The 21,692-nt window shown below is 43.6% G+C and overlaps 1 protein-coding gene across 6 annotated transcripts in view; it reads right to left on the bottom strand.

Annotated features, from left to right (window-relative positions):
• TTLL7 (tubulin tyrosine ligase like 7) overlaps nucleotides 1–21,692 on the bottom strand; it is a 314,533-nt gene that overhangs the window by 224,815 nt on the left and 68,026 nt on the right. For all 6 annotated transcript variants that reach the window (XM_068239147.1, XM_068239151.1, XM_068239146.1 and 3 more), the window contains exons 3-5: nucleotides 19,092–19,229; nucleotides 10,662–10,783; nucleotides 3,522–3,589 (exon numbers count right to left, since the gene is read on the bottom strand). In XM_068239147.1, the coding sequence (XP_068095248.1) occupies nucleotides 3,522–3,589; nucleotides 10,662–10,783; nucleotides 19,092–19,229 (328 nt within the window). The remainder of the gene's footprint in view (nucleotides 1–3,521; nucleotides 3,590–10,661; nucleotides 10,784–19,091; nucleotides 19,230–21,692) is intronic.

The raw sequence follows: 21,692 nt of genomic DNA, 5'->3' as shown, positions 1-21,692 counted from the left end.
ACACTGTTACTTTATAAACTATGGGCTTGTAATTAGGGATGGACGCAAAACTGGAAAAAATGCACCTTTATTTCCAAATAAAATATTGGCACCAAACATTGTGATAGGGACATAATTTAAACGGGGTAATAACCGGGACAAATGGGCAAATAAATTTCATGGATTTTAATTACAGTAGCATGCATTATTTAAAAACTATAATGGCCGAAAACTGAAAAATAATGAATTTTTCACACATTTTTTCCTATTTTCCCATTAAAACACATTTAGAATAAAATAATTCTTGGCATATTGTCCCACCTAAAGAAAGCCTAATTGGCCTAATTTGAAAAAAAACAAGATATAGTTCATTTCATTGCGATAAGTAATGGTAAAGTTATAGATGAATGAAGGTGAAAATTGCTCTGGTGCTCAAGGGGTAAAACCCCTCAGCGGTGAAGTGGTTAAAGGGCATTTTATTGAGAAGGTGTAAAAATATTCCCTAGGAGAGAACTCTGGAGTAACAGTGAGTTGCATATAGGCCCAGGTGACAGTTTCACAACTTTTAAACCACCAGGAAGCAAGAAAATTCTCAACAAGAATTTTGATAGTACTTTTTTTTTATCTACTTTCTGGTACTTTTTCAGTTGCAAAGTGCTGAAGAATTATTTTAAATAAAAGATTAAAAATTATCTTCTAGGAGAAAACTTGGGAGAAAAAGTTAATTGTATATGGGCCCTGAAGTGAGGGGGATATGGAGGCTGCCATATTTAATTCCTTTTAAGCAACACCAGTTACTTTGCTGGCCTGCTGATCCTCTGCCTCTATACTTTTAGCCATAGACCCTGAAAAAACATGAGGATCAGATGTTTGACTGTATTAGCGGCATGCCTGTTTCAGGTGTGTGATTCAGACACCACTGCAGCCAAAGAGATCAGTAGGACTGCCAGGCAACTGGTATTCTTCAACCCCTTAAAGAGAACCCGAGGTGCGTTTAAAGAATGTTATCTGCATACAGAGGCTGGATCTGCCTATACAGCCCAGCCTCTGTTGCTATCCCAAACCCCCCTAAGGTCCCCCTGCACTCTGCAATCCCTCATAAATCACAGCCGTGCTGTGAGGCTGTGTTTACATCTGTAGTGTCAGTCTCAGCTGCTCCCCCGCCTTCTGCATAGCTCCGGTCCCTGCCCCCATCCCTTCCCTCCAATCAGCAGGGAGGGAAGGGATGCAGGCGGGGACTGGAGTTCTGCAGGAGGTGGGGAGAGCAGCAGACTGACACTATAGAGATAAACACAGCCAGCTCTGACATGTTTGTCAGAAGTGTGGCTGTGATTTATGAGGGATTGCAGAGTGCAGGGGGACCTTAGAGGGGTTTGGGATAGCAACAGAGGCTGGGCTGTATAGGCAGATCCAGCCTCTGTATGCAGATAATATTCTTCAAACCCACCTCGGGTTCTCTTTAATGACAACTGGACGTTTATAAACGTCCATTGTGTTTGTGGAGAGTGCACCATCAGTTTGTTACTAAATGAAGCACATGTGGTATCATTTTTAACAGAGACGAGTTGTAGAATACATTTTGGTGTGTCTTAACCGGTTCAGCACCACAGTGTCGAAAATCTCATGCATCCAAGCAACGTTCACCTTCCATTCATTCGCCAATAACTTTATTGCTACTTATCACAATTAATTGATCTGTATCTTGTTTTTTCCACCACTAATTAGGCTTTCTTTGAGTAGTACATTTTGCTAAGAATTATTTTTTTCTAAATCCATTTTAACAGGAAGATTAAGAAAGAAATGAAAAAAAATGCATTATTTCTCAGTTTTTGGCAATTATAGTTTGAAATTAATATACGCTACCGTAATTAAAACTCATTTATTTTATTTGCCCATCTGTCCCGGTTATTACACCGTTTAAATGATGTCCCTATCACAATTTATGGCACCGATATTTTATTTAGAAATAAAAGTGCATTTTTTCAATTTGCGTCCATCACTATTTATAAGCTTATAATTTAAAATAATATAATAACATACTCTCTTGACATGCATATTTAAAAAGTTCAGACCCTTGGGTAACTATTTGTTGTTGTTTTTTTTTTTATTGTATTTTTTTTTATAAAAAAATGTATTTGGGTAATTTTTGGTGTGGGAGGGAAACAGCTAATTTTACATGCTAAATAATACAATTGTTTAATAAAAAATGTATGTGGGTGCAGTTTACTATTTGTAAGTATTCAGAAGGTGAAGTTTCTTGGGGGCACAAATACCGCGCTCTCTGAATAGAAAGCATCGGTATTTCTCCGGGGGACTTAGATTGGTGAATGGGAATTATATTCCACGCGGCGGCAGCAGCAGAGCCTATCTGGACGACTACGTTTGTCCAGATAGGCCGAACTGGTTAAAGCTTGGACACACGTCACATAAAAAATTTGTATAGACAAACTCAATCCAACATAAAAAAAGTCATTTTCTAAATTATGATCAAACTTGGGAAAGTCTTAGCAAAACTACAAGAGACATATGTAGTAACATTTTAACCACAATCAGTAGTAGAATAGAGTTGAGAAAGTTTTAGGGTTGAGGCCCATGTCTTTTTTAGTCACAAACTGAATCAAAAGTACATTTTTGCATATGCTGTACCAAAATAAAAGACTTGTAAAATGAAAACAAAGTGACAGAATATGAAAGAAACGACATACATTGTTTACCTTCGAAACTTGGCTTTTTAAATATGTATGCCATGAGGGTATATTACCATTATTTTGCAAATAAGGTCTTATAATCATCAATAGTGTATAATGAGAAAACAAAAAAATGGAAAAAAAACAGAAAAAAGACACCTTTGTTTTCAAATACAATACTGTCACCATACATTGTGCTAGGAACATAATCTCAATGTTGTTATAGCCAGGATGAACAAGCAAATAAAATTAGTGGGTTTCACTTATAGTTAGCACTGTTTATTGTAAAGCTAGAATGGATGTAAATGGAGAAATAGTGTGTTTTTCAGCTTTTTTTTCTTTTCCCTTTAAAATGCATTGAAAATAAGGTAATTACTAAACAAAATGATCACATGCTAAAAGCCTAATTTGTCCTGAAAAAAAAAACAATATCTAGATCATTTAGGTGTGATTAGTAGTAATAAAGTTATTGGTGAATGAATGGGAGCAGTGCTGATATGTGAAAATTCATTTGCTCCTGAAGGGGTTAAAAGGAAATAAATATGGCAGGCTCCATATCCCCATCCAAGAACAGGCACTAGACGTCAGATCCACAGAAAAGGGATACACCGATGTACTCCTGTTGTTTTGTTGCCTGATGAAGCGGGATTGTGCCCGTGAAACGCGTTGCCAGTTATTACTAGGAGTATGTGAATAAATTGTCTTAACCATATCGACAGCATCGTGTCTGTTTGGAGTGGCTGGTCCACCACCGCCTCCTGAACGTTTTTAGATGATTTTAGCGTATTTTACTCTTTTGGCGCCTCTGTACACCTTTACAAACCGATGTAGGGAATATTAATGTAGGGGTCTTACTTGGTCATGTTCCGTGAAAGGCAGTCCTTACGACAGATCTCCCCCATCCCCGGGAAATGGTTGATTCTCTGCAATGACAAGCGCGTGCTGAAATTACTGAATAGCACACGGTGCGGGTATAGCTATATAAAGCAAATAAGGAGCCTGATGCATTAAAGTGGACCTGAACTCAGAACTTCCTCTCTGCTCTAAAAGATATGAAACAGCATAATAACCTTTACAGAAAAACATTTCATTATTACAGCTGATACAAATCCTGCAATCAATCTGCAATGTGTCTACTTCCTGCTTTCATGGGAGCAGACATATTGTTGAGATCCTGTGTTTATCAATTAGTTGCTCTGCCATGGCAGAGAAGATTCCTGAGCTGACACAGTTGACAGATCAAATTACAGTGGTGATCAGGCAGGCTAGCCTCTATAAATACATACAGGGTGCATTTCTCTTAATTTTAATTGTGTCCTCTGCAAGAGTTCAGGTCCACTTGAACCAGCGGCAATATTGCTGTGCGGAGACAGCACATGGCAATATTACTGGCACTACCCCCAGCAGTGTACCGCGGGTTGCAGTATTAGTGGAACCCGCGGTACTCCAGTAATGCGAGCATTCTTATGGTAACATGTGTTAGTGTAACTCAGATTACACTACTGGGGGTAGTGCCAGTATTATTGCCTTGTGCGGTCTCCACAAGGCAATATTAGCTTTGGTTGGTGCACGAGTCCCAATGTGAATTCCACATACAGTAAACCAGAGCAACCGAACACCTTAAAGGTGGCCACACATGATACAATAAAATGATCCGGTTTTACGGCAATTAAATATAATCGGATACATTTGATCGGATCTCATGAAAAAAATCGAAAGCTTTTTTTTCCATTCGATTTCCCTTTTTTTTTTCGATTTTTATCGATCGGATTGCTGGAAATGTTTCTTCAATTTTCCTAAAGAATGTATGGTGTGTGGTAGATAGTCAATTTATTAATATACACACCCTAGCGAATTTCTCAGAGTTTCCAATCATTTTTATCATAATTGGGGAAAAATTGAACATAGGTGTGTGGTACATTGGTCATATTTTTGAAATGTTACAGTCAGTCAGAAAAAATGATTGCAATTTTTAAATTAAACAGATATTAAAACAAATTGTATGGTGTGTGGCCACCTTTAGATGAACTAATGTCAGAATCCTGAAATCTGATTGGTTTATGAGCTCAGAGCTGTTGGAGTTTGCACATCACTGCTGTTGTCTTCACTACACAATTGATTAGAGCACACCTCTAAGAACAGGTGTAAGTACACAGTCTGACAGCTTGGTAATCAGAGTGCCCATACGTCACTGTTCTGTTCGAAGCATCTTGTTACAAATGCACTTTTAAAAATGTAGTCACCTGACCTGAGGCAAGTGAGCTGAAGGTGTTAATAGCACACTCTGTGGGTGGGGCGGCTGCTTGGCTCAGCCTCCTATTGCTGTTGGTCTGCAAAGGGGGCGCTGCATAGACTGGACTCTCTAAAAAGTCTGCAACCTGGGTCAAAGAACGTCTGCAATACAGGAAGTGGTGTAGCTGGTTTAGAGTCTACTGACCAGAGACACTTTAAAGTGACTCTGTAACATCCAAAAGATCCCCTGGGGGGTACTCACCTCGGGTGGGGGAAGCCTCCGGATCCTAATGAGGCTTCCCACGCCGTCCTCTGTCCCACGGGGGTCTCGCTGCAGCCCTCTGAACAGCCGGTGACAGACCCGACTATAATTTCAATATTTACCTTTGCTGGCTCCAGCGAGGGTGCTGTGGCCGCTTTCGGCTCGGAACTAGACGGAAATACCCGAAATACGACGATCGGGTATTTCCGCCTACTTCGGAGCCGACAGCCACCAGAGTGCCTGCACAGGAGCCGGGAAGGTAAATATTTACGTTGCCGCTGTATGGAGGGCTGCAGCGAGACCCCCGAGGGACGGAGGACGGCGTGGGAAGCCTCATTAGGATCCGAAGGCTTCCCCCACCCGAGGTGAGTACCCCCCAGGGGACAGTTTGATGTTACAGTTCCTCTTTAAAGAGGAACTTTAACTGAGGATTGAACTTCACCCCAAACATTAGCCGATACCCCCTTCCTCACAAGAAGTCTTTCCATTATCTCTACCTGTGAATCAGGGACACCTGTGTGGCTGATATTGTGGTGAAACCCCTCCCACAGTGTGATGTCAGGACCATATTGAACAGTTTGTTAAATGTCAAACCATTAAGCCTGTTACTGCATGGAAAACTAAAATTACAGACAAGTGAGGTAAATTACTGACTTGGGAAGTAAATTACAGACTTTGAAGGTAAATACCTCAATAATACACACAGATTAAAGCATGTGTGGTAAAACAAGTGTAATGTTTTGTGTTTATTTCCAGCCTGGAGCTCTCGGTAACTAACAAACAGCCATTCAAAGGGTTATAGAGGGAAGGAAACAGAGCAGAGAAAAGGTGAAAACTAATTAACCGCTTAAAGGGACACTTAAGTCAAACAAAAAAAATGAGTTTTACTCACCCAGGGCTTCCAATAGCCCCCTGCAGCTGTCCGGGGCCCTCGCCGTCTCCCTCCGATCCTCCTGGCCCCGCCGGCAGCCACTTCCTGTTTCGGTGACAGGAGCTGACAGGCTGGGGACGCGAGTGATTCTTCGCGTTCCCAGACACATTAGCACCCTCTATGCTGCTATATGGTATATGATATATGCTATAGCAGCATAGATGTCTCTATAGTGGCCAGGAACGCGAAGAATCACTCGCGTCCCCAGCCTGTCAGCTCCTGTCACTGAAACAGGAAGTGGCTGCCGGCAGGGCCAGGAGGATCGGAGGGAGACGGCGAGGGCACCGGACAGCTGCAGTGGGCTATTGGAAGCCCCAGGTGAGTAAAACTCATTTTTTTTTGTTTGACTTAAGTGTCCCTTTAAGGCAATATGGACAGATATATTTGCTAGACAGCTAAGGGTTTGTTTTCTAATGTTTGCTAGAGAGTCTTTGACCATTTTTTAATGTGAATTTTATTCATTTCATTGATTTTATTGTAACAAAGCGAAGAATTTCTCTTTACATATTTGCACATTTGCGCAGGAGTACGTGTATTTATATGAAGTATACATAAGTAATTCTATACAGGGCTGTGAAGTCGGTCCAAAAATCCACCGACTCCGACTCCGACTCCTCAGTTTAGGATTCCACCGACTCCGACTCCGACTCCACGACTCCGACTCCTCTAATTTGCATATTACAATTTTGTTGATTAAAAGTATGTAACGTGAAATTCGTCTCTTAACTGCCAACGCTTAGGAATTTTACAAGACAACTGAAGTGAGAAGGATATGTAGACTACTATATTTATTCCCTTTAGACTAAAACTAGTCCTTGGTAAGAGTACTTGTAAAAGGTACAAACCGGAACAAAGAACATCTATCAGGCCCTAGGCAATGTAAGTGTGGGTACATGTAAGAATGATGTGCAGGTACTCTGCAGGGGAATGAGGAGATTGTAAACAGAAAACACCTCTGTGTTCAATGTGCACAGCATTCTCAGTGGATTCCCTGCAGCTCTGTGGGGAGTGCATATGTATAGTACTACTGTGTAACAAAGTAAACCTGAGACAGATGAAATTAAAGTTTTATACATACCTGGGGCTTCCTCCAGCCGCCTTCAGGATAATCAGTCCCTCGTTGTCCTCCTCCACCACCTGGATCTTCTGCTATGAGTCCAGGTACTTGAGCCAGTCGGGCGTAGTGTGCATGCACACACTCCGCCGCCAGGAGCATACTACACCTGTGCAGCACTATTGCGCAGGTGTAGAATGTTCCTGGCTGTGGGAGCGTCATGCGGCCGGACAGTGCTGACTGGCTGAATTACCAGGACTCATAGCAGAAGATCCGGGTGGTGGAAGACAGTGAGGGACTGATTAGCCTGAAGGGGGCTGGAGGAAGCCCCAGGTATGTATAAAACTTTACTTTTCATCCGTCTCAGTTTCCCTTTAATTTGTAGTCACCAAACCAAATTTTAATAACATATCAAATTATTTGATTTCATCAGCAAAGGGAGTGCATACATTTGCATAAATCAGCATCAATGCAGAATTATTTCCATCTCGTTGACCATCTCTGTTAGTGACACAGCTACACATCAGGCTTTATACTTACAGTATAGATGTTATTTAGTGTATATAAGAGATTCCTGTGTACACATCATATATACAGTCACAATCAGATATGTATATCTGACTTTAAAAATACAGGGACTGCTTTATTGAAGCAGCACAAGTAACTAATTTTGATTGGTTTATTTCATTTTTGTAGACTAAGCACAGCTATTACTGTATATATACTGTATATATACATTATTTTTAATGACTATTATCTGAGAAATAGAACATTTTATCATATTTTCTATTTTAATTACAGTTACAAATTCATCAGGAGTCGGAGTCGGTGCATTTTTTCCCGACTCCGACTCCAGGCACCCAAAATTGCCCGACTCCACGACTCCGACTCCACGACTCCGACTCCACAGCCCTGATTCTATAGGGCCCAGTCAGCAACAAGAACCTGCGCTCCCCGCATAGCTATTTCTTGTTGCCGGCCATTGGGATGGTGTGATTGCATCTGGTTGGTGCAGGTGCTGTTTTTTGTCTTCTGTGTTCTGGTTCTTGTTGTTGACTGGGCTCTATAGAATTACTTATGTATACTTCAGCCTGATGAAGGGCATACCATAGCCCGAAACGAACATGTGTCGTTGCCTGAACTAATTATTTACCAAGTCAAGCCAGATCATAATACCAGTCTCATGACAGTCTTTTTTCTATGGTTCACGGAGATTGTTTTCACGGATAAAACGTTTTTATGAATATGCCCATTTTTAAATTTTTTTGTATTTGTGCCAATAAAGTTGTATCAAGTTTTGTACTGCAAAATTGTGCTACAGTATCTCTTTATAGTGCTTTCTATAAGAAACAAATCTATAGGAAACAGAGCCTCCCCTCTCCTTCGGTAAGTATCTTGTTCATTTTTTTTTTCCATTACCAGTAGCTTTAATTCCAATCTTAAAATTCAAAGACCTGCAACAAAAGTTTTTATGACTAACTGTACAAGATTTCTCAACAAGCTTTTCAAAACTAAGTTTCTTCTTCAGGCATGTTTCAGAAGTGGTTCAGAACAGTACAACGTAGTGAAGTGTCACAAAGTACTTTGGAGTGTCATAAAGTATGTGAGGAGTATGTGACATGACTTTGTATGGTTCGGAACCAGTTCTTAAACATGTCTGAAGAAGAAACCTAAAGTTTTGAAAGCTTGCAGAGAAATCTTGTACAGTTAGCCATTGAAGGTATCATCTAAACAACTTTTGCTGTTATGTCTTTGGATTCTCTCCATTCCATAATATCCATAAAATTCCAATCTTTACCGATATTTTACTATGCCTTAACCTAACCCTACTTTTACACAGAACCCTCCCCCTACTGATGCCTAACCCTAAGATCTCCCTCTACCAATGCCTAATCCTAAGACCTCCCTCTACAGATGCCTAACCCTAAGACCTCCCTCTACCCTTGCCCAACCCTAAGACCTCCATCTTTCCCGATGCCTCATCCTAAGACCTCCCTCTACCTTTGCCCAACCCTAAGACTTCCCCCTACCGATGCCTAACCATAAGACCTCCCTCTAGCGATGTCTAACCCTAACACTTCCCCCTACTGATGCCTAACCCTAAGACCTCCCTCTACAGATGCCTAATCCTAAGACCTTCCTCTACTGATGCCTCATCCTAAGACCTCCCTCTACCCTTGCACCAACCCTAAGACTTCCCCCTACCGATGCCTAACCCTAAGACCTCCCTCTAGCGATGTCTAACGCTAAGACTTCCCCCTACTGATGCCTAACCCTAAGACCTCCCCCTACTGATGCCTAACCCTAAGACCTCCCTCTACAGATGCCTAACCCTAAGACCTCCCTCTACCCTTGCCCAACCCTAAGACCTCCATCTACCGATGCCTCATCCTAAGACCTCCCTCTACCTTTGCCCAACCCTAAGACTTCCCCCTACCGATGCCTAACCCTAAGACCTCCCTCTAGCGATGTCTAACCCTAAGACTTCCCCCTACCGATGCCTAACCCTAAGACCTCCCTCTACTGATGCCTAACCCTAAGACCTCCATCTACAGATGCCTCATCCTAAGACCTCCCTCTACCCTTACCCAACCCTAAGACGTCCCCCTACCGATGCCTCATCCTAAGACCTCCCTCTACCCTTACCCAACCCTAAGACATCCCCCTACCAATGCCTAGCCCTAAGACCTCCCTCTAGCCTTGCCCAACCCTAAGACCTCACTCTAGCGATGTCTAACCCTAAGACCTCCCTCTACCAATGCCTAAACCTAAGACCCATGAGCGGGCTGAGGCAGAGGCGAGAGAGGCTCCAGCCTCAGGGCGCAGTGTAGGAGGGGGCGCACAACTCACTCAGCTATCATTCCCCTATTGTAAAATACAAATTCACAAAATATGCGCTTTAGATTTTATATTTATGTCCGCACATTCCCCTATTGTGTTTGAAGCAGAGATAAATAAGAAAAGGAGATACATGGCAGTGACTGCAAGCCAGATAATTAGAGATTAAGGTGTTGGGGGCCCTGGGACGCCTCTTAGTCTAATAGCAATCAGTGTGTGGCGGCTGGGGTGGGAGGAATGGAGGGGCGCAGCCTTGGGGGTTGGAGGACTTTATTCTGGCTTTGCTAAGACTTCCCTCTACCGATGCCTAACCCTATGACCTCCATCTACCAATTCCTTCCCTTAACTGCTCCCAATTGGTGCCTAACACTTAACCCCCCCTCGCCCCCAGACCCCCACCCGGTACTACGCCTTGACTTGCAGCAAAGAAAGTAAATTGGGCACCAGGATGAGCAGCTTTGCTCAAAGAAGGTAAATTTGGGCTCCGGAAAAAAAAAATCATGAGTGCCGAGGCATGCCGATATGCAAATTGTGGCACTGCACCGCACAATTTGGATATCCGCATGCCTCTGCCCTGCAATTTTATCGGGTGCCTCCGTGCGCCCAAATTTCCCCTATATATATTTATAATGGGCGCCTATGGTGGTGCCTATTTTTTCTGTTTTGCCCCTCCCTCACCTGATAATTCCTGAGCTCGGCGATCCTCTCGTGCTGTACGGCACAATCGCTCCACATAAGATAGGCCGTATCGTCATCATCTCGGCTCTTCACAAAATGCATCTCTTCAATCACCTGACGGACTGGAAGAAGCAGGAACGGAACATTAACCTATTATTATTATTTAGTATTTATATAGCGCTAACATCTTCCGCAGAGCTGTACAGAGTACATAGTCATGTCACTAACTGTCCCTCAGAGGGCCTCACAGTCTAATCCCTACCATAGTCATATGTCAGTGTATGTATCATAGTCTGGGGCCAATTTTAGGGGAAAGACAATTAATTTATCTGTATGTTTTTGGAATGGAATAGACAATTATCGGACGCGAACACCTATATAAAACTTAGATCTAATCCTTTTGATAGGATAACTATGGGTGTAAACCAGTTGGTGGACGATGCAGGAGAAGGGGGTATTTTGAGTCCTGTGGAAATGGATTATCTGAGAGTAACCACATTCTCTGTTCCTTTACTGTATCTCATCCCTAAGGTTCATAAAAACCTTAATAAACCCCCAGGGCGCACTATTGTTAGCGCCATTGATGGTCCCACTGAGCGATTAGGAAAATGGATTGATGCCAAGATCCGTGACATAGTGTCCTCCCTACCGTCGTTTGTTTTGGATACCCGGGATGTTCTGAGAAATTTGGAGGGGGTTAAAGTTGAGGTGGGTGATATTCTCGTGGGGATACGAGTCTTTATACGTCAATTCCCCACGAGATAGGTTTGGCAGCTCTGGGGGTTCTTCCTACAGGATGCCCACCCTGATCTGGCCGCCCACAATGAATTTACCTGCCGGGCTATGCGGTTCATATTGGAGCACAATTGTTTTCTTTTTGGGGGTTCCCACTATAGGCAGGTGCGCGGCACGTCGATGGGAGCGGCATGCGCACCTGCCTATGCCTGTCTACATCTAGGCTTGTGGGAACGCCAAGATGTCTATACCATGGAAATGTTTGAGCGGTACGTCCGGGTGTGGCTCAGGTATATGGATGATGTGCTGGTGGTGTGGAGTGGTGGTGAGGAGAGGTTAGAGATGTTCATTGATTTGTTGAATCAGAACCAGAGAAATATCAACCTCACCTACACTTGTAGTTCATCGGGTGTTTCCTTTTTGGATTTGTGGATTTGGATGGAGGGGGAAAGCCTGGTTACCAGGACCTTCCGAAAGCCAACAGCGGGCAATACCCTCCTCCACGCCACCAGCCATCATCCACGTAACCTCAAGAATGGTATACCCACAGGCCAGTTTTTGCGGATCCGCTGTAATTGTTCGCGGGATGATGATTTTGGGGTAGAGGCCAGACTGATGTACGATCGTTTTCGTGACAGGGGGTATGGACATAAAACTCTGTGCTCCAGTATTGATAGGGCCATTAATACACCCCGGCGGAGCCTTCTTGAGGGCGGAGCTAGAAATAGGGGGAAGTCCCTAAACGTCACCCGTTTTATCAGCCCCTTTAATGTCCAATGGCAAAAAATCCGGGAAATCCTAGACAGACATTGGGGGGTACTCTTGACTGATCCCGATTTGTCGAAAATTGTGGGAGAAAGACCTTTGATGGTGGCCCGTAGGGCGCCGAGTCTACGTGACACTTTGGTACATTCTCAAGTTACTGTTAAGGTCACCGACACCTGGTTATGGGGTAGAGCCCCAAATGGTATGTTCCGGTGTGAAGGATGTTCAGTATGTGCGTATGTGGATGTGACAAAGATTTTTTTTAATTCAGCAGGGGACAGAAAATGGGAAATAAGGAGCTTCATAAACTGTAAATCTGAATGGGTCATGTACCAACTTACCTGTCCATGAAAAAAGATATATGTAGGCATGACTACAAAAGCATTGAAGAAACGCATTGGGCAGCACCTAAGTGACATCAGTTGTGGAAAACAGAAGAATGGTGAATTCAGAAGTACGGTAGCGGAGCATTTTGGAGTGGCACATGAAAGTGATCCAACTAGCCTTAGATTTAGGGGTATTTATAAACTACCTGATAAGGGAAGGGGAGGAGATAAAGAGAGGACCCTTCTGCAAAAAGAAAGCCGCTGGATATATACACCGAATTCCCTTGAACCTGCTGGCTTAAATAATTTAAGCACCTTTTTTATAAAGTTTATAATGGACCCTATATGGAGCAGTTTGTGGGATAATGCTTACTCCTTTGAAACAGATATATGCCCCTTATTTATAATTAATGTGGGAGACTGACAATGTCCCCATTCTGTTCTTACCTGAGAGGGAAGTCTGTATGCATCCATAGCCTGTTGAATAGTTTTGAATATTGTGTTGTACATACAATGAAAGAAGAGAGCTGCTGTGTTTAGCAGCCAGAAGAGGATGTGACAGGCAGAGGGAGGAAGAACCAGCCTGAAACGCACATATAAGGGGAAGTGATTCATCGTAACCAGCTCCACCCAGTTGAAGCCCGTAGAAGGCGGGCGCAATGCGTAGGTGGGCGGGGTTTAAACCCGCACTAAGTCCTGGAGCTATTCGGAGTGTCTCTGAGCCGGCTTACATCATTGGCATTGGACTGCTTGCCCCCGGATTCATGTGGCCGGAGACCTCTCCATATAGGATTGAGGTCCGGCGAAAAAGTGAAGGTTTCCTCTGTGCGCACAGCAACTTTTAGAGGACGACACAGGGATGAAGAGTAGTGAGTCCTGCAATGCGGGTGAAGAGTTCCACTAACCCTTTGCCAATATCTCGGAAGCCATATTGATTGTGTTCTGGCCAGTAGTTTGACACTTTCCGGACAGCCTGCATTCCTACTCTGCTCCCCCCTTCCCTTGCAGGGCAGACATCCTGTCTTTGGTACCGGTACCCCTGTTTGGGTGGTGTTGTGAGAGTGTGTTGGCGGCCTGTCTGGGCACGGAGTGCTCCAGTGTTTTTAATTGGCTTCATGGTTTCTACCCCCAATGTGTATTTTTTCCGCTAATAAAGTTTGCTATAATTGAAGCCTGTAGAGTGATGGCACTTGATTTTTGTACATTGTGTTAGACTTAGCTGTGCCATCATTCCTGTTTAGCAGTTTGCAGGTTACACTACGTGGTTGAGTAAGTGCAGCTTTCCATGTTGTCTATGTTTTTGAAATGTGGGAGAAAACCAGAGTGACCAGAGGAAACCCACGGGGAGAACATACAAACTCCTTGCAGATGATGTCCTGGCTGGGATTACAAGTGGGAATCCAGCTCTGCAAGGTAAAAGCGCTGACCACCGTAGTGGTTCTGGTTCAAAAAGATACATGGGTCCAACAAATTCAACCAATGCAAAAATGATAACTATGCTCTGTTTAACCGGATTAGGCACAGAATGAGAATAACATTTGTTGTTTAATGCCATAAGTTTTTTCAACAATATCAATCATATATCCAATCCCACATTTCAGGACTGAAGGATTAAATGAGGCCCTAGGCAAGGGAGTAACTTTGGCTGCCCTTTACGGTGCTTTTGGTAAGCCAAGGTGGGAGAGCTACCAGACAAATTGGCATTTTGGCCCCTCGTCTCCCACTAGGCCCAGAGCAGTTGCCAGGTTGCCTTGTGGATGCTCCTGTTATGCCTCAGAGGCCCTTTTTCTCAATACAACAAACGTGGGCAAGAAAAAACTGTAATAAATACAATAATAAAAAACAACACATACGTAAAAGAGACACCATAAGAGCCAAACCTAGTACTAAAAGTGTGATCAAGGATCGGTGAGCCAATCAAACAAAGCTGCCGAGTCATCCCTTTAATTTCTGACACGTTTAAGTGCTATGCAGTTTCTGAGGCTGCTTACATATAACAGTATAAACTGCATTTAACTAGCCACAAGTGCTGTATAATTCATATGTGTCAGTAATTTAAAGAGGAACTGTAACCAAGGACTGATCTTCATCCCAATCAGTAGCTGATACCCCTTTTTCCCATGAGAAATATTTTCCTTTTCTCTAATTGTGTATCAGGGCAATCAGTATGGCTGATATTGTGGTGAAACCCCTCCCACAGTGTGAGGTCATGACCATGGCCCTGACAGTTTCCTGTCTGTGAACCTTGTTGCATTGTGGGAAATAACAGCTTTTTTCCAACTGTCAAGCAAGCAGTATCTCCCTCTGTGCATAGAACCCTTAGTAATGTACATTCTGTACAGATAAGTTGACAACACCACAATCAAAATGGAAAAACTGTGAGATCTAACATATACTGTAAGAACAAACTGTGCTCATTACTGATTGCAGTACTTTTTCAGTTTTCTCCTGGCCTGACAGGGCCCATGACTGCTGTGTTTTTGCTTCTTGATAAAAGAGTCCTCTGAGGCCCTCAAGTTCTGAACTGGAGTTTTGATGGATACAGTCAAATAAACTTTTTTTCATAGGAGTGCCCAAACCCAAATGGTCCCACCATGACTACCTCTGTAAAATGTTCCTGAAAAAGTGCTATATGATAATGCAATATAGTCAGGGCCGGATTTCTGGAAAGGCCACTAATGCCCGGGACTTGGGCGGCAGCTGGCTAAGGGGAGGCTGGGCATGAAAGAGGGATAACATTATATGGAAGAAGAGGTTGCAAATGGAATACAGAGGTTGCAAATAAAGAGCAACCAAGGACAGGACTGAAGGAGGCTGCTGCACATGAATGTTAGACATTAAAGAAGGGGCAGCACAAGGAATAGGGGGGGGGGAGCTGCACATGGAAGAGAAGCTGCAAGAAAGTTGGCCTAGGGGCGGAAAAAGTATAAACCCGGGCTTGAATATACTGCCTAATATGGAGTATGCCCCTCTTGTGTACATAAAACAGCTCTGAGCATGAGATGCCACCCGACCCGGTTTCACCTACGAAGGAGGCAACATATGCTGGGAGATGTAGTCTTTGGATGAGAGTATAGAGCCGTACCCGCATCCATTATATATGTTACGGCCAGAACCCGAAGTCTGGCCACTTTGGGTTCTGGCTGGTCAAAACGAGAATTGGCCGTCTCGCTGCAGCCAATGTGCGAAATGAATTGAATCCTGGCGTCTCCCCTCCTCTCACCCGGCTCTGGCTCCTCCCCCCGCTCCCCTCCTATTGAGGTCTGGCTGCCAGGGACACACGCAGTGCACAGTCGTTTGTCGCGGGCAGGAGAGCAGAGATTCCTGCCATTCGTTCCTGCAGAGCGGATGCTGGCAGAAGCAATGACTGCAGCATTTCCGCTCAGCTTCCCTGCCGTAACAAACGACTCCGGCTGCATTGCGTGTCCCTGACTGCCAGAAGCCAATAGGAGGGGGAGGAGCCAGGGACAAGGAAGGCGGGCTAGCCGCCAGGAATTCATTTCGCACATATTGGCCGCAGCAAGATGGCCACTTCTAGTTTTGACCGGTTCTGGCACACATCTCCACCAGAAATTACAAAAGTTGGCAAAAGCTGCCAGTTGGGTATTATTCTCGTGATCAGGTCACTTTAAGCCTGGTAGACTCCATGCAATTTTCACTTCAGATTTTATATCAGCAGGTGATATTCAAATCAGCCGGTGATATTCAAATCTGACATAGATCAGACATAAAACAAAGCTAGCACACCGGCATGTAGGATTTATTCAAAATCAATTCAGATTTCCAAACATTTTACCAATTGGATACGGATCCAAAATGAATCAAAAGATCCTACACACCGAACGATAGCCAGTAATTAGATCAATATTTTCCAGCATGTCCGATTAGCTTCCGATCGAGAAACTCAGTGATTTTGAGCTTGGGAGCGGTCACTGGCAATCAGTAGGCTGTATATTTTTTTGCCTGATGTGATAATTTTCTTCATCGGAAATGAAGAAGCTCTCACCCAGGTGTCTAGCCATTGCACTGTGGTCACTCAGATCCTAAAGATAGCCCTACATCTATCGATATTATATAAGAGAGAACAGAGGCGCCAAAAGGATAAAAGGGGTTTTAAGGGAGCTTAAAGAGACTCCGTAACAAAAATTGCATCCTGTTTTTTATCATCCTACAAGTTCCAAAAGCTATTCTAATGTGTTCTGGCTTACTGCAGCACGTTCTACTATCACCATCTCTGTAATAAATCAACTTATCTCTCTCTTGTCAGACTTGTCAGGCCTGTGTCTGGAAGGCTGCCAAGTTCTTCAGTGTTGTGGTTCTGCTATGAACTCCCCCATCCAGGCCCCTCTCTGCACACTGCCTGTGTGATATTTAGATCAGTGCAGCTTCTCTCTGTTCTATTATCTTTTACAAGCTGGATAAATCCTCCTCTGAGCTGGCTGGGCTTTCACATACTGAGGAATTACATACAGGCACAGCTGTCTGCACTCTGCAGGAAGAAACAGCCTGTCACTTCAGTGGAAGATAGCTGCAGGGGGAAAGAAACATAAATGATCTCTTGAGATTCAAAAGGAAGGGTGTATACAGTCTGCTTGTGTATGGATGTATTTTCTATGTGTGGACATACTGTACATCAATCTACTTCCTGTTTTGGTGGCCATTTTGTTTGTTTATAAACAAACTTTTTAAAACTGTTTTTAACCACTTTTAATGCGGCGAGGAGCGGGGAAATTGTGACAGAGGGTAATGGGAGATGTCCCCTAACGCACTGGTATGTTTACTTTTGTGCGATTTTAACAATACAGATTCTCTTTAAAAGCCAAAACTTGGTAATTAGAGGAGGCAGTGGTGGACTTACCCCCTCCAAGCAGACACAACACGACTGTACATTCAGTCTATTTATTAACGAACTAGGCCTAGGCAGAGGCGCTGAGTGTCGTTTGTTTTGCTAGATGCTGTAACTCCTTTTTCTATTGCCTGAGGAAGCGGGCGCTGACCCGTGAAACGCGTTGCTTTGTTTTATCTGGAGTTCGTTAATAAATAGACTGAATGTACAGTCATGTTGTGTCTGCTTGGAGGGGGTAAGTCCACCACTGCCTCCTCTAATTACCAAATTTTTGGCTTTTAAGCTCCTTTAAAACCCCTTTTATCCTTTTGGCGCCTCTGTTCTCTCTTATATAATATTGTATCCACCTTGGGTGGAGGGTTGCGACCCTTTCTACTATCTACAGAGAGCGACTTCTTATTCCTGAGTGGGGTCAGGATAATCTCCCCACCTGCCTTTACAGTGGTTGCCTATTGGTGACCCATGTTTTTGAGTATAACAACTATTACTCTTTGTCATTATCCCCTTTGTCAATACATACTACACTATTGGGGCTCTTGGTGTTCCTCTGTTTATCTCGTCTACATCTATCAATGATGGGCAGATTCAACCAAGAGACAAATCTCTCTCTAATCGAATCTGATGAGAGAGAGATCTGTCAGCTGCTCATACACCGCAGGCCAATTACTGATCGATTTCAGCATGAAATCTCTTGGGAATCAGCCAGGTCTGCGGCATCTGCCGATGTTCCCTAATGTATAAAATGTATACACTACCTCTCCTGTGTCGTGGTGCCGTCCGTCTTCCAAATCCGCCAATCTTCACTTAGCCCTATACACGCCGGTCAGCGTGGCGCGTGTCTGACGTCACACGTGCCCACGTGCTGTGCGACGGCAACGTGTATACTGCTGATGGAAGACGGACAGGCACCGCGACACAGGCCTGGTAATGTATAAATGCACACATACATACACATTTATACATTAAGGGAACAGCGCCGGGAGTTTTGGCGCTCGTTCCGGTATCACTTGCTGTTACCGCCGTGCACCCGATCGACCACGACGGCCCAACATCTCGCAGCATAAATGCCACCAATTTCGGCCCAAAATTGGTCGCATGGTCGATCGAGTATGCTCGTGGCGGCACCAATTTTTATCCGATTCGATTATTAATTATTGAATCAGATGATCAATCGGCCGCCCAGTCGACTGACGTATGGCTACTTTTACGCTTTCTGCTTCCAATTACCATCAAGAACGTACTCATCACTTTGCTGTCTAATACAGTCCACGACTTGTCAGGTAACTTTGTAAGAAGGTAATGAAAGTTGTTCACTTCAGCTGTCAGGGATTTAGGCCCTGTTCATACTGTCAGCGTTTGCAGAATGCATAGAAAACGCAAGTTGAAAAACGTATGCGTTTATATACGTTTTTCTTGCGTTTTCTATTGCGTTTTTGCATGTTGAAAGGAAATGCGTCACACAGGAAACAATGGGAAACGCAGAGGAAAACATACGCTAAAACACAATAGTACGCGTTTTTGATACGCGTCCATAGACTTTCTTTGCGTCCGTTTCTGTGCGTGACGCACAGAACTGCGTGCAGCAATGCGGATGAGAAACGTATGCGTCTCATACGCATACATGAGAACGAGACCATTAGAAAACATTAGTAGCCATTTCTATGTGCAAAGTACGCGTTCTGGAAAAATGGCTAGAAACGCACATAGTCTGAACAGGGCCCTGAGGTCGTGGCAGATTGCTGCACGTCTCTCACTTACCGATCTCGTATTTGGTTTGTGAAACGTTGGCTGTGATGACGCCATTTTTCCTCTTCTTTCTGATCTTCCTCCTGTTGGATCCGCTGGGCTGATAAGGCAAAGATGAACCTAACGACAAGCTGCAGGACGCATGGCGATCTTACGGAGAAGAAGATATATTCAGTCAAGGTTTAGTCTTGGTAGGTAGATCACTTACCTGCTTCTTCTGAGTGTGCACGTTTACTGCACTTACAGCAAACCTGAAGCAAAAATAAACTTATGAGATAATGAATTGTATGTGTAGTACAGCTAAGAAGTAGAACATTAGCAGAACAGAACAGAAGTAGAACATTAGCAGCAAAGAAAAGTCTCATATTGTTTTCCCAGTACAGGAAGAGTTAAAAAAACTTCAGTTGTTATCTAGGCAAAAGAGCTTCTTTGAGCTCTTCCACCCACTGAGTTGAATACAGTCCTGTTTTCTGAAGCACTTAAATAGCCAACAAACAGTAAAAGACAGCTTTGATAATGTTTTACTGCAGGAAAGTTCAAAGGGTCATTATTTCTGCTTTGTTTTATAGCGTAAAAGGAAGAGTGTGGTTTCCGAACTGCAAATATGACAGAATGATGCAATGTTATTAAAAAAAAACAAAAAAACTTTATAACTGAAAATAAAAACATGAGACTCTTTTCTTTGTTACTGATGTTCCATTCATTATCCGTACTTAGGGATGAGCGTAATGACCTAATTACGAATTTCCGAAATTTCGCGAAATTACTACAATTACGATTTTAACAGTAATCGGAATTTCGTAATTTTCGCAAATTACGCAAATTTTCGTAATTACGATTACGAAATTTAGTATTTTAAAGATTGTATCCCTCTAGATGCCTAAAATGAATAGCACAGCCAGCCAGCCAGCCAGCCTCCTCCTCCTCCTCCTCCCTCCCTCTCTCCCTCTCTCTCTCTCTCTCTCTCTCTCTCTCTCTCTCTCTCTCTCCAGAGATCTGTAGTATTTCAAAACCATACTCACATTCATGACATGTCCAGGGATCAAACCCAGGCCAACCACATGGAAGACAGCTATGCTCACCACCATACCACCAAACACACACTAAATAGACTGCTAACCTAAATCTTACTTGTAGACAGTCATATGAGACACATGCTGGGTGCAGGGCTTTGTGATTGGACCATGGACCATGCGATAGAGTGAGGTGCAAAAATGAAATCATGCCTAGCAGAGGATGGTTTCACAATGCTAAATGCTAGGCTGGCTGTGGTGCAATTGGTTAGTGCATCTGGCTGGTAACAGCAAGGTTACAGGTTCAATTCCATCCAGGCATGTCTTTTCCTTTTGCGTTCAACAGTTGTCCAAACAGAGCCAACAGAGCCCCAGATAGCCATGTAGAGTTAGGTCACAGCTAGCCTGGCTGTGGTGCAATTGGTTAGTGTGTCTGGCTGGTAACAGCAAGGTTACAGGTTCGATTCCATCCAGGCATGTCTTTTCCTTTTGAGTTCAACAGTTGTCCAAACACCGAGCACAAAGTTTTGCATGCGTAAAGTTTTACGCACGCAAAATACCCCATGGGGTTCAATGGCGCAGCGCGCGCACGCAAAAGGAAAAGACATGCCTGGATGGAATCGAACCTGTAACCTTGCTGTTACCAGCCAGACACACTAACCAATTGCACCACAGCCAGGCTAGCTGTGACCTAACTCTACATGGCTATCTGGGGCTCTGTTGGCTCTGTTTGGACAACTGTTGAACGCAAAAGGAAAAGACATGCCTGGATGGAATTGAACCTGTAACCTTGCTGTTACCAGCCAGATGCACTAACCAATTGCACCACAGCCAGCCTAGCATTTAGCATTGTGAAACCATCCTCTGCTAGGCATGATTTCATTTTTGCACCTCACTCTATCGCATGGTCCATGGTCCAATCACAAAGCCCTGCACCCAGCATGTGTCTCATATGACTGTCTACAAGTAAGATTTAGGTTAGCAGTCTATTTAGTGTGTGTTTGGTGGTATGGTGGTGAGCATAGCTGTCTTCCATGTGGTTGGCCTGGGTTTGATCCCTGGACATGTCATGAATGTGAGTATGGTTTTGAAATACTACAGATCTCTGGAGAGAGAGAGAGAGAGAGAGAGAGAGAGAGAGAGAGAGAGAGAGAGAGAGAGGGAGAGGGAGGAGGAGCTGGCTGGCTGTGCTATTCATTTTAGGCATCTAGAGGGATACAAACCCTTACAAACGTGAAAAAGTAAAATTTCGGTTGGACACACGAAATTCGTAATTATGGGAGTGAAATTTCGATTACGAAATTGTAAATTACGATTTGAAAATTAATTACGAAATTACGAATTTGGGTCGTAATGTTAAATTTCGCATTCGTAATAAAAGCAGTTCGAAATTTCGAAAATTTCAGCTCATCTCTATCCGTACTACACCTACAATTCATTGTATCATCAGATTTGCTTTAAAAGTGTAACTTCCCTGCCGTTATAACATAATGGGCTCGATTCACAAAAGTCTAAAAGCGTTGGGCGTGCTAACTAGGGTGCTAAGCCGTTAGCACGCCCAAAGCTTTTATTGATCGCGCTCAAAGTTTAGCGCTGCGCG

This window comes from Hyperolius riggenbachi, chromosome 6 (genome assembly GCF_040937935.1).
Source record: "Hyperolius riggenbachi isolate aHypRig1 chromosome 6, aHypRig1.pri, whole genome shotgun sequence".
Lineage (NCBI taxonomy): Eukaryota > Metazoa > Chordata > Amphibia > Anura > Hyperoliidae > Hyperolius > Hyperolius riggenbachi.
The sequence above is the reverse complement of the archived record's forward strand: the minus strand, read 5'-3'. Positions and strand labels throughout refer to the sequence as shown.